Genomic DNA, 24,798 nt, shown 5'->3' on the forward strand with positions numbered 1-24,798 from the left:
TAAATATATAATTTAATATAATATATTACATTAATGAGGGGTCAATGTGGCCTAGAACCCAAGGAGGCCGATCGTCCTTCGCCTGCACGAGGCAAACGTTCACACGCGTAGGACAACCTCAACTTCAATTACTTGTAGACTTGCAATAATTCTCCACATCAACCGTCCTCCAATTTACCCTTATCACCAATCTCATATTATATATTATTTTAATATATTATTAAATATATAATTTAATATAATATATATTACATTATATTTAAAAATATTTCAATATCATAAATTAATAAAAAATATTTTAATATCAATTAATATTTAAACAAGTACATAAATTATTATATATTATCTGACTAGACAACAAATACTACAGTACTATAAAGACAAATAGTAATTTTGACATTTGTTTCAATAATTATTTTAATAAATAAATTACTAAATAATAATTATAATTATTCATAATTTATTTAGATTTATTTAATGTATAAATAAATATCAAATTTAAAATAAGAAATTTCAACTACACATAAAACCTCTTACACATTGATAATCCTCAACATTTCAAATAAAATCAAAACAAAATAAATTCTGGATGTCATCCACATCAAAGCCCACTTGGCAAATACTTTCATTAAAATCCCTCCCTCCATTGATGACATTTATAACACTACTAGAATAACTTCTGTTCATTCGGATTGGTTTTACTCTCTACTGACTAGAGAAGGCTCACAGTGAAGGCAATCCAGGTCTTAAAATCACGCCTCTTTTTTATTTTCTATTTGGTTTTTTAAGTATTTTGTCACAGAAACGAGTTGCAGTGAGGGTTTTACTTTGTTTTTGCATTTTATTTCGAACTTATTGTGATATTTGTTCGCTTAAATTTTAGAATTCTAAGATATTAGCGGAGATCATGAGAGTTGAAAAGGAACCTACGGGAATACCATTTGGGACACTTTAGGAGTTTTGTTCGGGAAATTGTATTGGGTAAGCTGGTTCTGTACGAGTGCTTGTTCGGTTACTTTTAAGGTGTCCCCTTGGCTTTCTTAAATGGACTAGTATGATAGTTTTAGTGTCATGCTCAACTCAATAAATTCTCAATAGGAGGAACTGAATCTATCTCAAAAACTAATGCTGGTATGGACCAGAATTCTTTAGTCTTGATAGTTAAGATCTGTAATTGATAATTGTGTAAGCTAGATAGAAAACGGGGGAATAATGAAAGGTAGAGTCCCTTTTACATGCGAAAATTGTGTTTTTCTAATGTTTAAAATATATTTTTATCTTCAGTTTGGACCTTTATAATTTTTTTTTTGTCTTGGCTTTAGCTGGATTGTTCCAGATGCACTTCACAATACACATTCTTTTGGCTCAGATATAATGTGGCTCAGATGACAAATTTGAAGCCTTAGGGCGTCAATTTGCCAAATTTTCACCCGACCTCAACCCTTTTAAAGCCATGCACTTTGGATGCTGGCAGAAGCCCGCTGTAATGGATCAGTTTTGGGTGGAGTGTGGCTCTCCCATGATCCCCTATGTAATATCTACTAAAAGAGCGAAAGGCCTTCATACCGAGGAAAAAAACATGGTTTTTAGTTTTTGGGGCATTTGTGAAACGCTCGTCAATGTGGATCCACTCTCTAATCTAAATTGAACCTAATTCGAAAGTTCTATATGCCTTGGCATATTTACTGGAACAGAAGCCTGCATTTTATTTGAGAAAAAAATTCTGAATCTTTTTGTATAGATTAATAATATTGAGGGTTAGAGTGATGTAACAGTAACTCTCCTTGGAACTTTCATAATTTTAATTTTGGACTGGTGTTCTTTTTAATATTGGTATAGCTCTTTGATGAGAAGTCACATATTCTAATGAAAATTAAATTGCTTTACGTTCCATAGCTTGCCTCTAGGGAGAATTGAGCCTTAGCTCCTCATGGGACGCAAAGTTGCTTAGTGTCTAAATTGCAACCTTCTTATATTAGTGGCAAGTTAAGTGATATGATCACTATCCACTTCGAGGTATCACAAGTTCTTCTACATTGTATTATTACAGATTGAGCTTAATAGAGGATGGAGTAATGTTGTCTTTCATCCGCTTAGAAACATTGAATTTTCTTAGTATTAAGCCCTTTTTAACTAAGATAATTATAAGGTTGAGTGGTGTCATCACCATCGACTCTAGAAGGTTCAAAATTCTCCAAGGTGTTGAAGTTTTTATAACTGTATAATTTATCCTCGTATAGATTGAAATTTGAAAATGCGTACTCAAAACTTTCAGAATCAGTACATTTTGAAATTTCAGAAAGTGTGCAATTAGTACTAGCAGGAATATTTTTAGAAACATAGTACTATGCAACTCCCAAAATTGAATTTATTACCCATAAGAATTTACTAGCATTGCCCTGGTTTTAAAGTGTAGGAAATCGAAGCCTTCATCCTCAAGCAATTCTGAAGCTACCATAGCACTTATCGTGTGCACTTCTGAAATTCCAATTTTGATATTTTTCCAAATTCACATCAGGTGTTGGGCAATGCTGCAAATTATTTTGAAGAACTTCTTCAATCTTTGAACTCTTCCCTTAGAGAGCAGAAATAGAAAATGGAGGCAGAGGAGAAAGGAAAGAATGGGAGAAGAAATCAGGTAGAGGATTGTCATTCAAAAAGAAGAGTAAGATCTGTGACTAGCATTGTTCTGCTCAAAATTCAACCGTTTCACTCATGCTGAGCTCAGCTATTTTAGGAGTTTTATTTCAACACATTGCGTCATTTTTCCAAAGGGAAATTTAATGTTTTTGAGATAACTACTGAATATGGTCTAACAACAGATATTTGTTGCAGGTGTATATCATATAGACATGTGTAAGATTTGGTGGGAATTTAATCACAGGAGCCTAGATCTAGGTGCATGAAGAGAGTTACAATAGCTGCAAGCACAAAACAAATGATGCAACATGCATGAAAACAAGCTATTCCATGATAGAGAAAATCAATAATCAAATCAAACAAATCAACCTTCAAATGAATGGATGAAGTACATATAAATAGGCCACCTGGATGCATTACTCAAGGATATGACATGTCTAGTGGTAATGATCTAAATTGTTAATTAGTGGATTAGTTAACTCAATCTATGAGGTCAAGAGTTGAATTGTAATGAGTGTATCAATTTACTCAAATTGACCAAGACAAAATTGACCTTCAATCAAGGATTGAGGATTGATGAGATAGTGATGGCACTTGTGTACTTTGAATCAAAGTGTACACATGTCATTATTAGCTACTTAGATGACGAAAATAAATAATTCCTAAATATCCTAAGTAAATTTATTTATTTTGATCGGTGAATGGTTATATTTTTTATTATTAAAGATAAAAAATGTTACAAAATTGTGGTGCAAAATAAAGCTTTGCGCACCACCCCTAGAAATTTAAATTTTTGTTTAGAACAAAATGTCTCATACCAGTGAGTTTCCAGAGATCATCCAGCATACATGTACAAAATTGACAGAGATATATACTAGCCTATACAGACATGATATTAAAACTAGACCCAAAAACTGCATGTACCACCCATTAATTTGCAATCACAACAGCCTTGCCTTTGTCCTGAGAGGACTCCCCATGAGCAGATTCATCTAGCGGTTGAACCTCATCTCTGCGTAGCTACGGGGGGAAGCCAATCCAGAGGGTGCGGCCAGTCTTCTTCTTGGCACCCTTTGGTTTTCCACGTTTGCGCCTGGAGGAGGAAGCACCTGGGATTGCAGGGGTTCGCTCGCTGTGAGGATCCCATTTCTCAAGTTCCCAACGCAGATTCTTCACTACAAACGCTTGGACATAGTCCTTTGACCCCACCATACCAATTTGGGCCGAAGCACACCTCAATTCCTTATTCTCTGTCGAGATCCATATGAGAAAAGGACGCAGAGGTGGTGAGTATTTGCCCACATGGAGCCATAATCCACCGGGGCTGAAAAAACCTTGCCCGTCTCTTGCAATTTCCATCAGCAGCTCAAAGCCACCACACCACTCTTTGTGAACATAGCTTTCCACCAGCCAGTGGACGACCACCTTCTTCTCCAGCTTGAAGCACCATGTTGTAAACATTGATGCAATATCTACATAGCACCGATATTTGAAAGTGGCCTTTAGGTACTCCTCCCCTAGAGTAATCTTCACCCTCATCAAAAACTCCCTGTCTTCAAATTTGAAGACGTTCATTAGACGCTCATCGGAGATTGCTCCCCAAAATGACACCATAGGCTTAGAGGTGATGAGGGAAAAGTTGGCTTCCATGCTTCCTACGGGAGTATTGTGTTTCACAGTGCAAGCAAGGCAATCACTAGAATGATTGCCTTTGGCAACTTATCGCTCCAAATTACATACCAACTTGAGCCCGTACTTACTGCCAACTCAAGACATATAATTCTTGCGTGTGAAGGCATGAAAAGAACTCAACGAGGCCGAAATTCCAGCACTACGATGTTCATTAATGAACTTGGGTCTTCTCAATCGCACTTGGCCGCCAAATTGGCCTGTCACTTGCATAAAAAATTCTGCCACCATCGTACGACTTCATAAGGCAACATCGTCCAGCAATGTGGCCATCTTTTCGCATGCATAAACAAAAAATGAAGAGATATTCAAGTAAGATTTGCCAGCCCGATAATCTCATAACAATAACTCCACCGTCCTCACTCAATGTTCCATGCCATTAATGGCTTTGGCCAATGTTTTGTCTTCCTATAGAAAGCAAGTGCTGTTATCGTGGGAAACTTGAATTCAAAACTCCTCAACGACTTGACCGTTAGCTTTGAATTTCAGAATTTGAATTTTGCCTTCTTGGATGTCGAAGGCGTGATTGGCACATGTGTCAACCTCCTGGTTATCCTCTCTCCTAATATGCGAAATCCTAAAGTTTGAAAAGAATTCAGACTGTGTCTTATGTGTTGAATATCTTTGTCAATTTTCCAATTTTGAGCTTGGTCCTTAAGAATAGCATGAATGATAATTTGTGAGTCACCTTCGAGGTGAAAGTTGGAGACCCCCAAAGATCTTGCCAATTGGACGGCCAGAAGAGCTGCTTTAGCTTCAGCTGCATTGTTTGAACCTTTTCCCAAGTAAGTTTTGAAACCCTTTTGCCACTATCTTTCCATTGGCATCGCAAGCAATACATCTTGCACTTGATGGTCCTGGATTGCCCTGTGCCGCACCATCAAAGTTAATCTTAGTCCAACCTTTTCCGGAGGGCTCCATGATGCAACTCTATCTGTGGTTTGAATAGGATTAACCCTGGAAGGCCCATTAATAGGCCTAAGTAAATTTATTAAGTAGATGCAATATCACACTTAAGATAGAGACATATCCAAGATGAAGTAATATTACACCAACAATATGGGATTGCTTAAAAATGTAAAAGCTGTCATGCCCCGACCATAATTAAGGATGATAAATAAAAAAAATAAAAAATAAAATATGTATATATGAAGATCACCCTCATTATGAATATTCCAACAAAGAACCACATCATATGGTTGGCAATCTGTTTAGAGCATAATGAATAATTATCTTTAAACATTCTTAATAAGCAGTGATTCCAAGAAGCAACGATTAGTTGAAGGGGCGGCGATTAATATAGAGGAGATGCCTCATCTATAAAGAATGGTATTCTTAGTGAGAGTTGTGACTCTTCGTCCTCACTTGAGGACTATATAAGGTGGACCTCCTCTTTGGGGAAAGGCATTGAATGGAATAGACTTTTGATTGGAAATCAGGGAATAGAAAACAAAAAGCAGAAATCTGATTTATGGTTATCAGCCTTGAATTAGTAAGTTTGTATATGATATGAATTTAGGAATGAAATAATTATTCCTTGCTGAAATTATATAGTGATAATTTGTAAGTAATTGTATAGTTAATCTATTTTGAATTGGGTAGAAATGGTTGCAAAACAGGAAGGCCGATCAACCTTTTGAGTTCATGAGAGGTGAAGACTTGACATACTCGCCATCAAGTATGCGACCCATAGGGGGTAAAGCCTCGTGGGCCAAGATGCATATTTGTGCTCCTGGGCTTGGTGGAGGGAGGTAGTCTTCATGCTCTTATCAAGCACGCCACCCCGAGATGGAGCACTGGTGGGTTGGGAGGCTGATTAGTGCTCCTAGGCTTGATCGAGGAGGATAGAGTGCCTCTAGGGTGGGCTGAGGGAAGGAGTGGACCATTTCCACCTATGCTTTCACAATACAAGGATAATTATCCTTGAGATTGCGGTTTGCCAAGTTTCTATCTAATTCTTAATATGGCTACTATAAGAATATGCTTTGGATGTATATTAATACTATTGATTATATATGCATTTATATGTTATTGGATTTGTGACCCTTATGAAAATAGTTGGTCTCATGGATTACATTTCAAATATTGACTAACATGATTGTAGGACCTAAACCAGGATTTATCTCATTAAAGACATTTCAATTGATACAATTATACTCTTAACTGTATTACATTTTTTATTTTAATTGAACTTGTGGTTTTAGGGAAAAACATAAGAATATCCCTAAAGGGGACATTTAAATTTATATTAGAGTTTTGATCCTGCCAACCTAAGGATCAAGAAAATTAGTTGATGCAATCAAGCCAAAGAACTTAAAGGGCATTAGAGAGAGAAAGAAGAAAACAAGTAATAACTCCACTCAAAATAATACGATGGGTGAACAATTGGGAGATGAGTTGAGGGCTTTCATGGAACACAACGAAAGAACAACTCAAGCTTTCATGGAGCAAAATGAGAAGAAAACCAATTACTCCTAGAAACCCTTCAAAATAGGAACAATACAATTAGCACTCTTAGAAAACCAATTACTCCTAGAAACTCTTCAAAATATGAACAATACAATTAGCATTCTTAGAGCCGATTAAGCCATTGGGTGGGATGCCACTTCCAATCATTCAAAAATGACAATAGAGTTCCACTAGGGTTAGCACCTAGGGTAACTAGACTTTCCTTCTTACCTAGAGAAGGGCCACTAAGAGAGGAAGAAGAAATCAATACACCAAACCCTAACTTAGATGAATATGCCGAAGCTATTCAAGACTTGACCCTAAAAATAGGAAAAATAACCCATTTAGGGAATATTGTGAGGTTGGAGCAATAAGTAACCCTAGAAGAGAAAGGGGTCAACCTAATAGAGATTTACATCGTAAAGTAGGCAAAATGGCTCTCCCTAACTTTGATGGATTAGGGAAAGTCATTGGGATGGATCCAAAAAGTGGACACATATTTATCTCTTAGTCCCATGTCATATGAAGATGTTATCAAATTTGCCATCTTACACTTGGAGGGGGCGGCGCATGAGTGGTGGCACCATGGGATGATTACCCAAGGGCACCAAAATATAACAACATATGATGAGTTCACACTCAAGCTCATGAACCGATTCGACCAAAAACACCTTGAAAGGCACTTCGAAGAGTTAATCCAATTAAAACAAGGAGGATATGTGGAGGACTATGTTACCAAATTCCAAAGGATCTCTGTCATGGTACATGGGATTATGGAGAAAAGACTAATGTACCTATTTATTGAAGGTATATCAGAGTCAATTAGTGGTTTGGTGAGTGCTTTTGATCCCACAACCCTTTAAGATGCCATTCAAAAGGCCCTAAGATTGGAAACCATATCAACAAAGGAGAAGAGCCAACCCAAGAACATGCCATCCAAATCACACAACAAAGTTCCTAATAAAAGAAATTGGCAACACAAGCTATTACCTTCCCAACCACACAACATGGGAAATAGGACAAAGTTCCGAAAGCAAGGATTGTGTTTTAAGTGCAAGGGAAAATGGGAACCGGGACATAGGTGCACAAGATAAGCGCATAACCTAGAAGAATTATCCGATGAAGAGATAAATGAAGAGGTCAAAACTCAAGGGAAAAGAAGGCTAGATGATGAAGGAACACTAGCAACTCTCTCAAGGGCACACAAATACGACCCTTTTCGAATCCCAAGTGTACTTAAAGGATAAAAGGTAATTGTCCTAGTAGATAGTGGGAGCACCCACAACTTCATAGATGAAGGAATGGTGACAAAAATGAAATTGGAAGCCAAAGATTTTACAGGTTTCAAGGTGATCATGGCTGACAATTTCACCACCCCATGCACACAAAGAATTCCACAACTAAGCATCACCTTGGGAAGTCATCAATTTCACCACCCCATGCACACGAAGAATTCCACAACTAAGCATCACCTTGGGAAGTCATCAATTTCACCACCCCATGCACACGAAGAATTCCACAACTAAGCATCACCTTGGGAAGTCATCAAATTAGAAAAGACAAAACGTTGAAATTCAAATTCGAAAGGGGAAGTGAATGGTCAGCTCACTTAAGAATTAAAATACCAAGGGTTGTGTCTCAAGCTTCAATGCCTATATAAGATGGATGAGGATTTCATTTGCTCATCAATTCGATTCAATCTAATCAAGGTAGATCAACCCAGCAAACAAAATCAGATCAATAGGAGGCAGATATGAGTTTGATCATCAACAAAAAGTGAATTGCAAACAACATTAAAGGCAAACTCCAAACAAAACAAGCGAATTTTATCAAGCATTAAGGAAACATAGACCAGGTCGCCATTGAAAGCAACTTCTTCAGCAGTGAGGGTGGCAGATTTCCATCAGCAGAGAATCATCTTCATCAGACCTGAAAGTGCAGATCAGACCCAAAACCATACGTTTCCAGATCTGAAATAAAAAAATTCTGAGTTTGAAACATCATTTCCAGACCTGCATCAACTCTTCCAGATTTAAAATGTGCATTTCCAGATTTGGGGAAGGTTTTAAGAGGCATAGTTTGTAAAGTGTTAATGTTATTTCATTCATTCCTTAGTGTTTTTTGACTCAAAATATGTTTCTTTTCCAGGTTTGATTCAAGGAATGCAAAGATGATGGAGCAGAAGATGAAGAACTTCAAACCCAACAAAGCAAGGTCAAGGTTCGAGTCATGCTAAGAAGGATGAACATTCTAAGTAAGAAAAGGATTGATTATTCAACAAGGATTACATTCCAAGCCGTGCACAAGACAAATATGTCAATGATAAGATCAAGAATCAGCATCATCACGACCTAAAGAGATGCAGCTAGAAGAGAGAACTTCACAAGAAACAAAGGAGAGGACAACATCATGTCTAGGAAATCAACCCTCAAGGCTAGCATGGAGAGGTCTTCACAATGATGCAATGGAGGACTCACAAAATCAAGATAGAGCAATGAAGAGGAGGAAATTTTACAATTATCTTGCATTTCCTCTGGAAATCCAAGATTCAAGGCTAGTACACCATGGAGATATCCCTACATCAATACAAGGATCAAGGTCAAGAGCAATCAATGTGAAGGATTCCAAGGTTGAAAGGTGAGACACATCATAAGGTGAATTTCCAAGTATGAAGAAGGATAGCTGAAAGTGATCAAATCAGATAAGATGATGCAATTCGGGAATATCTCCCACTATCATCACATCTGTCATGAAACAATTGGAAATGTTGAGTATCAAGAGATATTGCTTAATCACAAACACTTGTGATGATCTACAAGGTGTAAGTTGAGGATAATATACTCAGTATTTTATTTTGTGGTCAAGGTGCATAAAAAACATATCAACAATACCAACTTGTATCTCCTCATTAACGAGCTGTCTGTGGAGACAAGGATGTCTTTGAGACTCAGAGACCTTGGGGAAACATACCTCAACTGCGCCCACACCACTAGCAATAGGGAGGAGATATTCCTCAGAGAGGGGATGTTTCTAGGGTGTCACCCTTGATGACATTGAGCAGATTTTGGGATGTCCTTGAGATGTTGAGGAAATTCACCTGTGTTTAACAGTTTTAAAAACTTGTGATTGTCCCCCACTCCTAAATAATCTAAAAAGATTTCTCTTTTTAAAAGGATTATATTTTGGAAAAGTGGGCCACTACCCTAACTCTAATAGTTATATTGGCCCCACCTATACCTTAAACACTTAAAAAACCTATAAAAAGACATCCTAGGCTCAATCCAAATCACTATCACGTCGTTATTGCATTGAGCAAGAGTACACTAGAGTGAAAGCAAGAGGAAGGACAATTCTTCAGTGATCAACTGTTTAATGCAACAAGTTAAGCCCTGGGTCACCTCCTTTTACAACTAGACTAGCCATTTGTCTGTTGTCCCAAGTTTCTGGTTATTCTGCTATTGAGAGGAATTGGTCTACTTATAGCTTGATCCACTCAATCAAGAGGAACAAACTTACCATCTTGTAGTTGCACATAGCACCTTCCATCTCATTGACTGCAACATGCTTATGTAAAAGGAGAGTTGAGCATTCTAAAGGGATGTACAGCTAAAAAGAGCTAGACAAGTTAATGATGATGTTGCATAGATAGGGTTAATTGGTATTTGTCAGGAGGAGCTTGACCTCAAGGAGTCTAGTAGTTAGTTTGGCATGAATTTTGGGAATGATTAGAGGCATCAGGCCATTAGTAAATTGTATTTTGACATTTTGAATATAATATATTTGATATTGCCATTTTCATTGTTCAATGCAATTTGTTAATTACTAGGATTCAAAGAATTTTTTTTTTGTTAAACAATTTTTTATAACTACTTTTTCAAGTACTACATTCATTTGCACCATTGTCCCCTCGCTGTCCTTAAACCTAGGCCCTTGGACCATTGTCTCAGAAATCAATTCCCTTATTCCAAGACTCCATGGAACAATGTTATAACACCTCTTTCTAGAAATCATGCCCCCATAAGCTATTCTTTTATTTGTTATTTGTATTTTTCCAAATCATGGTACCTTTGTTGAAATATTTTTATATTCATATTGGGAAAAAAGGATAGGGCCTACACAAGCTAACTAGTTTAAAAGGGACATAACAAACTCCAACATTTTTTTTCAGTTTTCTAATAAGTTTGTTCTTATCATGGTTGTTCATTTCAACTTCCAAGGAGATATGGGTCACTACCAAGTGTGGTGAACTCTTTGGTTCTCACCAAGAACCCTAGTTCAATTTATTTTTTAGTAAGTTTTCTGTTTCTTGTATAGAGAAGCTATATAATTGCTTGATTCAAAGCATGTAATCAGAGTAGAATGCATACATGTCTCTTATTTTGAGTTTGCTCATTTTGTACAAGCTCAGTTGAAATAACAAATCTATTTTGTTCAGCTATTCTATAATTTTTAATCTTGTTTTCTATTAGCTCTGTTCAATTGCTGCCTATAATCCATTGAGTTCCTTAGCTAGTGTGTTGTCTTCTAAATTACCAGTTTAATTTAGATCAATAAGACTAGAAGAACCAATAAGAGATTGATTCTTTTTGGATATCACTTCTCTTATCACTCTTAGTGGTTTGCTCATAATTTCCTTTCTTATGCCTCTACTTCATCTTTGTTCTTTGCTGCAATGGAAGATACCCTAATTGAAGATTCATGTTTAGAATAGCTAATTGAATAATCTCCATTTGCCCTCATTATATTGCCTTATTCATTTTCTTCAACCTTTACTCTTTTTGCTGATTTGGTGATAGTGGACATGTATGTTTCTTAGGTCTGCAAGAACTAGCAGCAATAGGAATGAAGGTGTTGCTACCACAAGGTCAGCAAGATTGACATTTCTTAAAAGACACGTCATTCTTACTTGGGGACCTCTTCCATATGCACACTTCTATGAACAGGTTGAGCAATAAGAATACTTGGGACTGTACTTCGAAGACTCTGCGAGTAATCTGCAAAACTTTCCAAATGCCCGAGTCTCTAAGCTGCCCGAGCTGAGTTGACCAGACTCCCGTGTCGAGTCTAGCCGAGTCTTGGAGAGTGACTGAGTCTTGCTCCAAGACTGCCGAGTCCTGCTCTCAGACTCTTTTGGCCCCCAAGCATAAGAGACATAGTGACTTGATATCTTAAATTTTGAGAGTTTGAGGATCATATGACATGTGTAATGTTTGAATTATGACAAAGTGATAGTCAAATTAGGCTTTTATGTTCTCTAAATGCATTGATTTCTTTTTTTTGTGTAATTATGAGATTTTTTTTTTGCAGCGTCCGTGTCGAGTCTCAAGTCCAAGTCAAAATTTTGGGCTGCTGAGTTGAGTCCGAGTTCAAAAATTACATCCCTAGTAATAAGCAAATCTTTGGATACTTGAGCAAATATGTGATTTCCGAGGAGTGAGGGTTTGGAGTGAACCGTGAAATGAGTGATTAACATTTTATATCCACCTTCTAAGGCATCATTTATAATATTCTAGAATTAGTTTTATATATCTTCAAAACAAAGGACAACTCTAGTTCTATTAAATCTCCTTTTGGCCCTCTAAATTCAAGGCAAATACTAAAAATAAACAGGTTTTGAATTGAGAACAATGGGAATCAGCTAGAGTTTTCAGCGTTCCCACAGCCGTGTCTTCCTCTTCTTCATTTCCCTATTGCCATGGCCTCCATTTTCTCCATTGATGCTCTAATCAGCTAGCAATTGAGCTCCTGCCCATCCATTTGAAGAGGCATAGCAAGCTAAATGAGCATGGTTCATGCATACCCCATCAGCAAGAATCTTTACTTTGAGCAGATTGCCCTTCTCCATCCTAGGCATACTTGATTATATATGGAAGTTGAGTCAGTTATAACAGGTTTTAAGGAGAAGGTGCAAAGTGGAGGGAGTATTTAATTGATTGGAAAGTTCAACTAGGATTTGTATTTTTGGACAGAGTAGATGATTTGAAAAACTTGGAGAAGTTTGGATCTAGTAATTTTCTAGGCAGGCAGTTTTGTAGGAGGCTACAAATACCTTGGCAGCAAGGTGCAGGTTCCCTTTAGCAATGCTACAGGTGATCACAATGTTGTTACAGGGGTCCAGTTAGCTGCTACAGGTATCCTATAGCTCGCTGCAGGTGATAATAGACTACATTGCTATAAAATTGTCAATGGTGCAAAACTAGAAACAATCAAATTGGATACAATTAGATTAAATGTAGCATAAAAGTCTTTTAAATTGTTTTTTATAAGGGGTTCAATTTTTTTGTGCCAACAGTTTCCTCTTCTGCTTCTGACTTCGATGAATAGTAGAGCCTTGTTCTCCATTGGTTCTTTCCTCTTGATCTTCCAACAGTTATCTTTTAGAATGAGACCTCCCTTCCACTAGATTTCTTTCTAGTACATGGCTTTCTATATACTTGTTCTAGAGAACACCTGTTTAGGTTACACCTCTCTATTGAGGTCATGTTGCCTCCTAGTTCTCTTTCAAGACTTAATCTTATATTTTATATTATTGGTTGGCGGGCCCTTTTAGCACTCCTGATTTGCTATTGTTCATTTTTATGCTTTTGAGCTCTATTGACCTACTTTGGTCTTAGGAAATCTGTTGGTGAGGTTTCTTTTTCTCTAAACTGAAACATCTCTCAACTAGGACCTTTATACTGAATGAAGTCCTTCAAGGAGCCTGGTGAATATTAACAGGGAGTAATAATTTCAACAAATTGCATGACAGAAAGGACACTTGAAGATTAAATGATCCTTGGCCTTTGGTTGTTGTTGAATGATATGCAGTGGTATTTTAGAATGATCCTCTATATATATCCATGAAATTAATGGTTAAGTTTGTTAAAGATCAGTGGTTTTAGACATTCACTCAGGAAAAAAATTGTATTGCTTTTAGTTTTGTTTTAAAAGTAATGTGAAACACAGATCTCTTTATTAATAAACATTAAGGAGAAGATGTTTAACTGAATATGCTTTATATTAAAAAATTTGCAGGCTGCAGTAACACAGATCTGGCAGAATGCTAATGTGTGCAACATGCCCTCCAGTGCCATACAAGCTTCGTCAAACTTCAGCAATTTTATCCAGCCAGACAATTTCTAATTCACAAGTACCTGCTAGATGTTCGTTACGTATTGAAGGAGGAAGTTCGTTGCATAATAATCCCAAACCCTGGCTGTTGGTTGGTTTGGGAAATCCAGGGAAGAAATATGAAGGCACCAGGCATAATGTATGTAGTAACTTATTTTGTTTTTGTGCATTTCTGTTGTTCAATCAAATATGCTTCAGGTTTTTCCTCAATTTTGCTTTGCTTTCCAGAGCAAATTCATTGGAATTAGAGCCATATGCCTATTGTTGTTCATTGATGAGCTATTCTAATGTTCAAAACAGGTGGGATTTGAGATGATTGATTCCATTGCTCAGGCTGAAGGCATTTCGCTGAATGCAATTCAATCAAAAGCACTAATTGGAAAAGGTAGAATTTGGAATTGCCTAGGAGAAACATGACTTTCTTTTTCTAAACAATATTCAATTCTGCAATTTTGGGTGAAAGCCTGCATGTGAAACATGTAAACATCTCAATAATCAATATAGAGTGTCAAATTGAGATTTCTTGTTCTAATAAAATCAACATAGAATTTGGACACAGTCAGTGTTAGATGACCTGCCTGTTATTTTGCTGCTAAAAACTTGATATTTGAACTTGTTTGTGCAGGCTACATTTGCAATGCACCAGTTCTTCTTGCTAAACCCCAAACATATATGAACTTAAGCGGTGAATCAGTGAGTGAGAGTTTCATATCTTCATAAGTGTCAAGATATCTTTATGAGGAAGTGCCATTGAGTTTTTGAAAAGGCATTCTAAATATTTATAGAGCTTGAATACTATCATTCATTACTAGTAATCATTCTTTGATAGCCTTTTGAAAATCTTATTTATGAAAATGGAAATGAGTTACACTCCTATAGTTAATTTCTGAAGTAATTAAGATTTCATGTTTGGCCTTTTAGGATTCCCGTGTACTGCCAAGAGATCCCTGTGGCGATAGCACTTGCCTCTGTCAAGGTGTTTGCATGGCCTTGTCTGCCTTTATATTGATGCTTATTTAGATAGTTATGCAACATCATACAAATTCACAACCACAAATCATGTAATAGATATACCAATGGTTATACATTTATGCAATAGGAATAGTATATGATGTTAAATTTTTTGCTTAACCAGACATTTATAATATTCCAGAAATAACAGTTGACAGCATATGAAACATTCTAATCATAGTAGCCAAGCTTTCCCATAACAATTCAGAGCTATAATAACACAAAGGAAGATTTCAACAGAAAATAAGAGTCATCTACTTTTTAAATTAGTAAAACAATAATTAGATATAACATTGTATGCTGCACCTCTTTTGTCCTTTCTCCGTAATCTGGAGAGGAAATGGGGAGAGAGTATCAATGGAATGATTTCTACCCTGCCATGAAGCCATAGGCTTCCCCATGCTACCCCACAAAAAGAGCCCGACCCATCACGAGGAGTCTAGCGATCGATTGCCAACATGTGTGAGATCTGTGCAACCATGGATTAACTGACACATGCAACCTATTAATGCGTCCTAACAAAAATATCTATACACATGCCCCTTTACCCATGGAGTGACTCAATTTAATTCAAACAATCCTCTTTGTAATTATTTGAATTAAATTCTTTGGCCAAAGTGTTTTTGTATTTCTTTTGTTCCCTCAAGGCCTACTTGGTAGTCACTTTGCAGCCTTTAACACTGGAATGTCCCCATTTTAGCTTGACATCAGATGATGTGTCGTTAGTCCGTTTTGCCTTGGTCCCGAGGGCTAACCAGGACTTTACAGGGATCAGTGAAGGATTTGGCCTAGGCGATTTCAGTTTTAAGCCAATCGGAGGTGTTTGACAGGGTTTCCAGATACTTACAATTTATAGTAAGTCAGTGGTGGCTTAGTGTCTGGTAATATTCGAAGCAATTTTGGATGTCAGTATTTTGGTGCATTTAATTCTTCATCAGGATTGCTAATTTAATGAGCCATTAATTAATTGGGCAAAAAATTAAAAGTTCCTAAAGTTAAATTTAAATATTTAACTCTAGTGTTTATTTAATGCTGGGACTAATGTTGGGAAAGGAAATATTAAAAGTCCTCTTTAAATGGGAGACATAAGGAGATAATGTTATTTTATTATAACATTCTTTAATCCCACATTTATGGTGCATTGGGATTTGTGCCCAAAAAGAGTTATAAATGAGAGCTTTTAATGCTGAAGAGGACATCTTGGAAATAGTTTATCTTGGTATTGGTGATTTCTGGAGATTTTGGGCATTGAGGACGAAATCCCTCTTAGCCAGCAATCCCTACACTGTTGGAAGTTACAGCCTGGGGATTTTTTATGGAGGAAAGGTAAAAATAATTTGCTTCAACTGTGTAAGTTTTCCAGTTTCGCAGTAGTTTTGAAGGGATTGATTGGAGATTCATTGGTGAGTGTACTGCACATCTCATTGCAAATACCATCTATTTTGGAGTGCCTTGTCTGCCGTACAGCCTTGATAACTTTTGGTTGCTGAACATTAAATTAACAATTTGGCATTGAAAGAAGTTTTTTCCAGAAGAAATTATACTTATAGTTGGGCAATGCAGAATATGAATGGACTGGTAAGAGTCCATATCCCCAACACTCTGTGAATAATCTATCGTTCCAGTTGCAAAAATTCGAATGCAGCATTCACAGGAAATGCAGCACAAAATACGTGGTATTGTGCTTTGGAATTTTGCGCCTAAGGCATGTAAAGTTTTAATCAGATTTTAGACAGTAAAATTTCATATCAAATTTATAAGTGTTTTTATAAACTGAGAATAGATCATAATTACTTTCAGAATCAAATATATATATATATTTACAAATTATTGTAATAATCTGAAATATTCTTCAGAACATGTCATATATCTCAGAGCTTATAATGTATCTATATATATTTCAGATTGATATAATATATTTTCAGATTGTTGTATCTATCTGTTTGTATTACAAAACTAACTTCTAAATATGAACCGCTGTAGATGATTTACACAAACTACTGAAGATGGTTTATGGTGGGTATATTCCTTTCAATGTGTATTGCTCTTCATATATCCCTTAATCGAACTGCAGATAATATAAATCTCTTCGAACTTAACCTTTCTGACTTTATTATTTCTGTTTCTATATCATGATCAAAATCACCATTATTTGTTTGGCAAGCGTATTATAAATATGCCATCTTGGAGTCTCCAAAAGTCGTGACTTGTCAGCCCGAAGTTTTCACGTCTACGTAGGAAGGAAGCACTGATTCATTTAATGAATCGATATAACAAAAACAATCGGTTAATTATAACCGACTTACACCCGATGGTCATTGATATGATTCGTTTGACTAAAGCAACCTGCGATTAATATAAGAGATAGACAGTTTTCAATTTAGTTCGAAATTAGTAATTAGAAGTAATGAATATATATATATATATAAAACATAAATAATAATTTATTAATTACTGACAGATCTAAAGTAGAATTAGATAAACAGGTAAAATAAGTATTAATAATATTCAAATGTCAAAGGCCAATAGGCCAATTTGATATTTGAATATAATTTATCGACATTAGATAATTTAAGGAATTAACACTCCCTCTTTATCTATGTAGATAAATGTATAGCAACTGTTCATGGTTTACCATGGAATCACTCAACATGGTAAAATTAAAGTTAGACACAGATTCATCATGGACTCACTCAACATGATGTTCATCATGGAATCACTCAACATGATTTTAAGCACAAGTGCTCAATTGCGGAATCTCTCAATGCAATGAGTTAGCCAAGGAATCTCTCAACGTGGCTTGTCATGGACTCTCTCAACATGACCTTAACAATGACAAGTCATGGACTCTCTCAACATGACTTTTGTAACCAGGGTTGTCATGGACTCTCTCAACATGACTTTTGTAACCAGGGTTGCCATGGACTCTCTCAACATGACAAAGATAACACTAGCAACATGTTCATACCTCAAGGACTTACTGATGTGAGAACTCCCTCTCAACAAGGGCTCCATTCTCCACAATTCCAAGCTTGTCTCGAAAGTAGACAAATTTTGTTCTGGCAAGAGGCTTGGTGAGGATGTCGGCTGTTTGCTCATCAGTTCTAATGTACTTGAATTGAATAGCATTACTTTGAACCATGTCGCTTATGTGGTGATACTAGATTTCAACATGTTTTGTCCTATCATGAAACATAGGATTTATAGAGAGCTTTACACAACTTTGATTGTCACAGTGAATAATTGTCGGAGTCACAGGTTCCCCCAAATAATCCAGCTAGTAGCTTTCTTAGCCATATTGCTTCTCGAGCTGCCATACATGCTGCAATATATTCTGCTTCTGCTGTACTAAGTGCTATGGAGGATTGTTTCCTACTACACTAGGAGACAACAGCAGATCCTAAATTGAAGCAACAACCGGAAGTGCTTTTTCGGTCAGTTACACTTCCAGCCCAATTTGAGTCAGAGAAACCTTGTAGATTTAGATCCACATTGCATGAATACTTCAATCCATAACCAGTTGTACCTCGTAGATATCTTAAGATGTGTTTGGCTGCAACTAGGTGCATATGTCTTGGTTCATTCATGAATTGACTGAGTGCACTTACAACATAACAAATGTCAGGCCTTGTGTTTACAAGATACATCATGGATCCAATTAATAGCCTATACAAAGAAGGGTCTACAAGATCTGAATTAGATGCTGATTCTCTTAACTTCCTTAGATTGGTCTCCATGGGAGTTGACATAGATTTGCAATCTAGCATGCCGAATCTTTTCAAGATGTCAATAGTGTATTTTCCTTGACTGAGAAGGATTTCATTAGACTTTTGCCATATCTCCAATCCTAGAAAGTAATGCATGGCACCTAGATCCTTCATTTCGAATTCTGATGCTATTTCTTTCTTGCATTTGATGATAAGATGCTCTTCACCGGTAAGTAAGATGCTCTTCACCGGTAAGGAATAAATCTTCCACATAGAGAACTAGAATCAGAGGTTCACCATTAACTATTTTAAAATATAGATTTGAATTAGCATCACTTTTACTAAATCCTAAGCTTAATAGATAACGATCAATTCTTTCATACCAGACTCGAGGAGCTTGTTTAAGGCCATAGAGAGCTTTATTTAACCTACATACATGAGTATCCTTTTCATGAACTATAAAACCTCCAGGTTGTTCGATATAAACTTCTTCAATCATTCCATTTAAGAATGCGGTTTTCACATCCATTTGATGTAACTTCCATTTCTTAGCTGCAGCAATTGCAATAATGGTTCTAATAGATGTATAACGGGCTATAGGTGCAAATGTTTCCTCATAATCAATGCCTTCCTTTTGTGAGAATCCTTTGGTTACGAATCTGACTTTGTATTTTTCAATGCTGCCATTTGCTGCATGTTTGATTTTGAATAACCATTTTGAAGAGACAACTGATTTCTCTTTGGGTCTTGGCACAATGTCCCAAACATCATTTTTCATGATGGATTGATATTCTTCAATCATTGCATCTTTCCATACTTGTTGTTTTTCTGCTTCTTCAATTGAAGTAGGTTCTGAATCAATAATGTTGCTCATTAATGCCACGTAGTTAGAGAATTTGTGTGGTCTTTTGCTTTCTCTAAAGGTACCTTTGGGAGCAGCAAATTTTTCCGCTTCTTGCATTGTTTTTGTGGCCCATAGTGGTCTCTTTCGGTTCACTAATATCTCTAGGACCATCGGTGGGGTCCAATGGTTCATTGTCTTCTTGTATCTCAATAATCTCCCTCTGTGACTCAGGGGAGGGATCAACTTCCATGTCTTTAGGAGGTTCTGATTCTTCATCTTCAACTTCCATATGATATCCTTTTGATCTTTTGAAGGCAATATCCTTTTCAAAGATTACATCTCTACTAACCTCAATTTGCTTTTGTCCGGGGATGTAGATTCTATAGGCTTTGGATGACTCACTATAACCTACAAAAATTCCTCTTTTGCCTGAGGGTTCAAGTTTAGTTCTTTTCTCTTTGGGTATATTGATGTAGACAGGGCATCCAAATATCCTAAGGTGACTTACTTCAGGTTTTACGCATGTGAAGGCTTCTTCGGGAGTCATGTTTTGTAGGATATGATGTGGGCTTCTATTTTAAACATAAACAACAGTTTTGGAGGCTTCTGCCCATAGGGAGATTTGAAGGTTTTGATCATGCAACATAGCTTTTGCTGCTTCTACAATGGTTCTATTTTTTCTTTCTGCCACCCCGTTTTGTGGAGGGTTGTAAGGGACACTAAATTCCCTTTTGATTCCTTCTTCCATACAAAAATTGTGAAAGTTCTTAGAGGTATATTCTCCCCCATTGTCAGATCTTAGTATCTTAATTCTTTTTTCAGTAATATTTTCTACTAAGGATTTAAATTCTTTAAACCTGTTTAGGACTTCTTCCGACGCTTTAGACTTTAGGAAGTAGATCCAAGTCTTCCTAGAGTAATCATCAATAAAGGTTATATAGTACAAAAATCCACTTAGGGATGGCATAGACATAGGTCAACATAAATCAGAATGTACAACTTTAGATCTATTTTCACTACTAGGGAAAGGACGTTTTATATTCTTCCCTAAAGCACAATCTTTGCAAGTACCTTCTTTTTCATTGTTGAGATGAGGAACGCCTTTGACCATCTTTTCCATGTAGGGTAGTGCCTTTAGTGCAAATGGGCAAGTTTTCAGTGCCATAGCTCATTTGGATTTGGAGATTGCATCATCAAAGCTTGAGTGATAATAGTGGAAAGTTTGTACAAACTTTCATATCTATGTCCGATTTTACATGCCTTCTTGATATAAGAATTCTTGGGCCAAGCAAGTACTTTTCCTTTGGAAAATGCAACTTCATAGCCTTTGTCTTCTAATGCTGAAACTGATACAAGATTCCTTTTAATCCCAGGTACATATAATACATCACTCAATTTAAGTGACATGCCTGATTCTAATTGCAGGTGGGCAATGCTTGAACCTTTTATTGGATAACTGGCATCATCTCCAATAGTTACTTCAAGATTGGTTGGTCTTTCAATCAATTTGGAGAGATTGCTTCTAAATCCTGTGATATGTCTAGAGGCTCCACTATCAATTAACCAGGTGGTGCTGTTGTTCAAGGTATTGCTTGATAATGCAGAAATAAATAGAAACTCTTTATCTTCAGGTGTTTTCATCATGAACATCAGCGGTAGAAGCTTGTTTCTTGAATTTGGATCTGCAGTCCCTGGCATAATGTCCTAGTTTTGCACATCTAAAACATTTGATTTTAGATAGATCTGTCTTCTCATAAGATTTAGAATTTGAGTCTGTCCTTTGGTCTCTCTTTCTTTTGAAGTTTCTTCTTCTACCAAATCTTCCCTTTCTTCTTGAGGTTTTGGAAGCTAGTACTTGATTTTCCTCATTGTAAGAGTTTGGTTCAATTCCTCTAGCAGTCAATCTAGATTCTTCTTGTAAGCAATCTGTTCTTAATCTATCAAATTTTGGTAGTTTGGATCTTGCGCTGACTCCTTGAATAAATGATTCCCATGAGGAGGGAAGTCCATTTAGGGCTAACACAGTTAAATTTCTTACTATCAATGACATATCCAATAGTTGACAGTTGATCTCTTGATTCAGTGATCTTTAAGAAGTATGATGTGATGGATTCTTCCTTTGTCATCTTGATGTGATGAAGTTTTTGTTTCAAGGCTAGTGCTCGGCTGGTATTATTGATTTCATACATTTGCTCCAATGTTTTGTACATTTCTTTTGCTGTTGATAATTGGGAAATAATGAGATCAATGTGATCTTTTACTGAATCTACTAAGAGTTTCTTTGCTTTAATGCTGTCTTTCTTCCATTGAGATAATATATCAGCATCATCGGTTTCAGGTGGATCGTTCTTTATGAAGTTTGCTAATTCATTTTCTTCTAATGCAAGCAATACTCTAAATTTCCATGAGGTAAAATTTGATGCTCTTTCAAGCCTGTCCTCTACTTTCAATCCGATCACCATATTGATGTTTTTAATCTGATAATTTACTGATTTAAAATCTGATTTTAAGATCTTTAATTTAGGTCAGCTCTGATACCATGTAAAGTTTTAATCAGATTTTAGACAGTAAAATTTTATATCAAATTTATAAGTGTTTTTAAAAACTGAGAATAGATCACAATTACTTTCAGAATTAAATATATATATATATATTTACAAATTATTGTGATAATCTGAAATATTCTTCAGAACATGTCATATATCTCAGAGCTTATAATGTATCTATATATATTTCAGATTGATATAATATATTTTCAGATTGTTGTATCTATTTGTTTGTATTACAAAACTAACTTCTATATATGAACCTTTGTAGATGATTTACACAAACTATTGAAGATGGTTTACGGTGGGTATATTCCTTTCGATGTGTATTGCTCTTCATATGTCCCTTAATTGAACTGCAGATAATATAAATCTCTTCGAACTTAACCTTTCTGACTTTATTATTTCTGTTTCTATATCATGATCAAAATCACCATTATCTGTTTGGCAAGCGTATTATAAATATGCCATCTTGGAGTCTCCAAAAGTCATGACTTGTCAGCCCGAAGTTTTCACGTCTACGTAGGAAGGAAGCACCGATTCATTTAATGAATCGATATAACAAAAACATTCGGTTAATTATAACCGACTTACACCTGATAGTCATTGATATGATTCATTTGACTAAAGCAACCTGCGATTAATATAAGAGATAGACAGTTTTCAATTTAGTTCGAAATTAGTAATTAGAAGTAACGCATATATATATATATATATATATATGCGAGTCTCCAAAAGTCATGACTTGTCAGCCCGAAGTTTTCACGTCTACGTAGGAAGGAAGCACCGATTCATTTAATGAATCGATATAACAAAAACATTCGGTTAATTATAACCGACTTACACCTGATAGTCATTGATATGATTCATTTGACTAAAGCAACCTGCGATTAATATAAGAGATAGACAGTTTTCAATTTAGTTCGAAATTAGTAATTAGAAGTAACGCATATATATATATATATATATATATATATATAACATAAATAATAATTTATTAATTACTGACAGATCTAAAGTAGAATAGATAAACAAATAAAATAAGTATTAATAATATTCAAATGTCAAAGGCCAATAGGCCAATTTGATATTTGAATATAATTTATCTACATTAGATAATTTAAGGAATTAACAAGGCATAGTGGTGCCTTATGAATATAAGGGAAACCCTCTTCGCACACAGCAGAACATGTCATAGAAATGTCTGGAAACGCAGTAGATAGCAGTCATTAATAGGAGTTCGAGCTTCATCTTCCGGCTAACTGCAACCTGTCATCTTGGCTGTGTGAACCTCCAGTATTCACTGTGCATGCTGTCGCGTGTGGGGAAATAATAAGTGGCCGTGGGACTGCTAGAATACGTCCAGCCTGGGCGTGAACAGAGAACATCTACCGAACTGGGAACGTGGAGCCAATACAATCTGCGGCAGATAATATGTGTGAAGCTAGTTGTTGGGTTGGAAGGACCAGTCATTACATACAGTGTTTGGCTCACCAGGTTCTTCTTTATTTCGATTGAGAGTTGCATTTGGTTTAAGTGTTCCAAAAATCAAGTGGATATTACAATGTTTAGAAAGAGTAATATTGGGACGGTAAATAGATGGAAGTTTGTGACCACTGTTAATTGAAAACTTATGGTTAATATTCTGAGTTACTATTTTCAGCAGTAGAGTAATGTGGATGTGTATCAATGTTTGCAAATATTTGTTAATTGATAATCTCATTGTGCATGAGTTCGTAAAATGAATGAATGCATGAAAAAATGAAACGCACCAGGTTCAACTAAACCACAGATATACTTCAAGAGGAAAAAATCAGACCTTTATTGATAGTTTGCGAACTGTTTGAAGAAATTCCAACAGCAAGATAGACCAGGGAAACTATAGCAAATAGGGGGCCTTTATTATAGATTATAATGTTAGTCAAGATTTGCGAAAAATGCTGGTCATGCATACCTATTTAACAAGCTGCAAAATTTACAGAATAATAGATTGATAATAGTTGCATAACTACAGTCGCATAGTACGGTAGTAAATGCATACATTACAAATTATAGTGCTGGTAATGTATGCATAAACTACAGAACATAGCGTTGGTAAGGTATGTATATGCTATTAACTACAGAATATAGAGCTGGTAATGAGCTCTCCTATGGCTGCTGTGAAATACTTTAACAGTCATGTGAAAATTCATAATCATAATTTTTTAAATCTTCATGTAGAAATTTTTGTTTTCTACAATTTTCAATAACAAATCATGGTCCAACTGTAAGCAATAATTTATCTTAATGACCACTCAGTTTCCAATAGCTTGTACACACTCTCTTCTTCCCAACTGGTGTTTCATTCAGCTCACTATCTTATTTAAAACTGTTAATTTTAATGATCAGATTTAGATATAACTCAGAAATAACACAAAGCAATCACACAAAAGAGACAAGATACCAAGAATACCCTGGGAAAACCTCCCTCTTGGAGGAAAAAACCCAGCATCAAAGATCCAGATCAAATCTTTAATTCATGAGCAAATTACAAGTACAGTTCAGATCAGATTACTTATCTGATTCAATCACCAAGCTAGGGCAGAACTTTGCCCAATTCAAATCACAGGAGTGCAGGCTTAATTGCTGATTGAACTTGCAGAGATTCGGCGCTACAATGAAGGAGAATTCGCTGCTCTAGATCGCCCAGCAAGACAACACAAATCGCCTAGATGAATTACCAGTGAATTCGCTCTAGGTAATCCCTAATGATGCTCAGATTTGGATCTGAAGTGAAGGTCAGATTGCCCAATAGTTCGCCCAA

At 36.1% G+C, this 24,798-nt stretch overlaps 1 protein-coding gene across 8 annotated transcripts in view; it reads left to right on the forward strand.

The window, feature by feature from the left end:
- Positions 1–567: 567 nt before the first annotated feature.
- The window catches only part of LOC131059854 (chloroplastic group IIB intron splicing facilitator CRS2-A, chloroplastic), an 87,929-nt gene continuing 63,698 nt past the window's right edge, over positions 568–24,798 (forward strand). For 3 of the 8 annotated variants that reach the window (XM_057992905.2, XM_057992906.2, XM_057992911.2), the window contains exons 1-4: positions 569–743; positions 13,792–14,026; positions 14,188–14,272; positions 14,513–14,580. In XM_057992905.2, the coding sequence (XP_057848888.1) occupies positions 13,817–14,026; positions 14,188–14,272; positions 14,513–14,580 (363 nt within the window). In that variant the 5' untranslated portion in view covers positions 569–743; positions 13,792–13,816. Of the gene's footprint in view, positions 744–883; positions 982–8,925; positions 9,415–11,593; positions 11,642–13,465; positions 13,587–13,791; positions 14,027–14,187; positions 14,273–14,512; positions 14,581–24,798 lie in introns of those variants that run through there. The other 5 variants (XM_057992908.2, XM_059212630.1, XM_057992907.2 and 2 more) reach the window with 5 other exon arrangements.

Source organism: Cryptomeria japonica, chromosome 10, assembly GCF_030272615.1.
Source record: "Cryptomeria japonica chromosome 10, Sugi_1.0, whole genome shotgun sequence".
Lineage (NCBI taxonomy): Eukaryota > Viridiplantae > Streptophyta > Pinopsida > Cupressales > Cupressaceae > Cryptomeria > Cryptomeria japonica.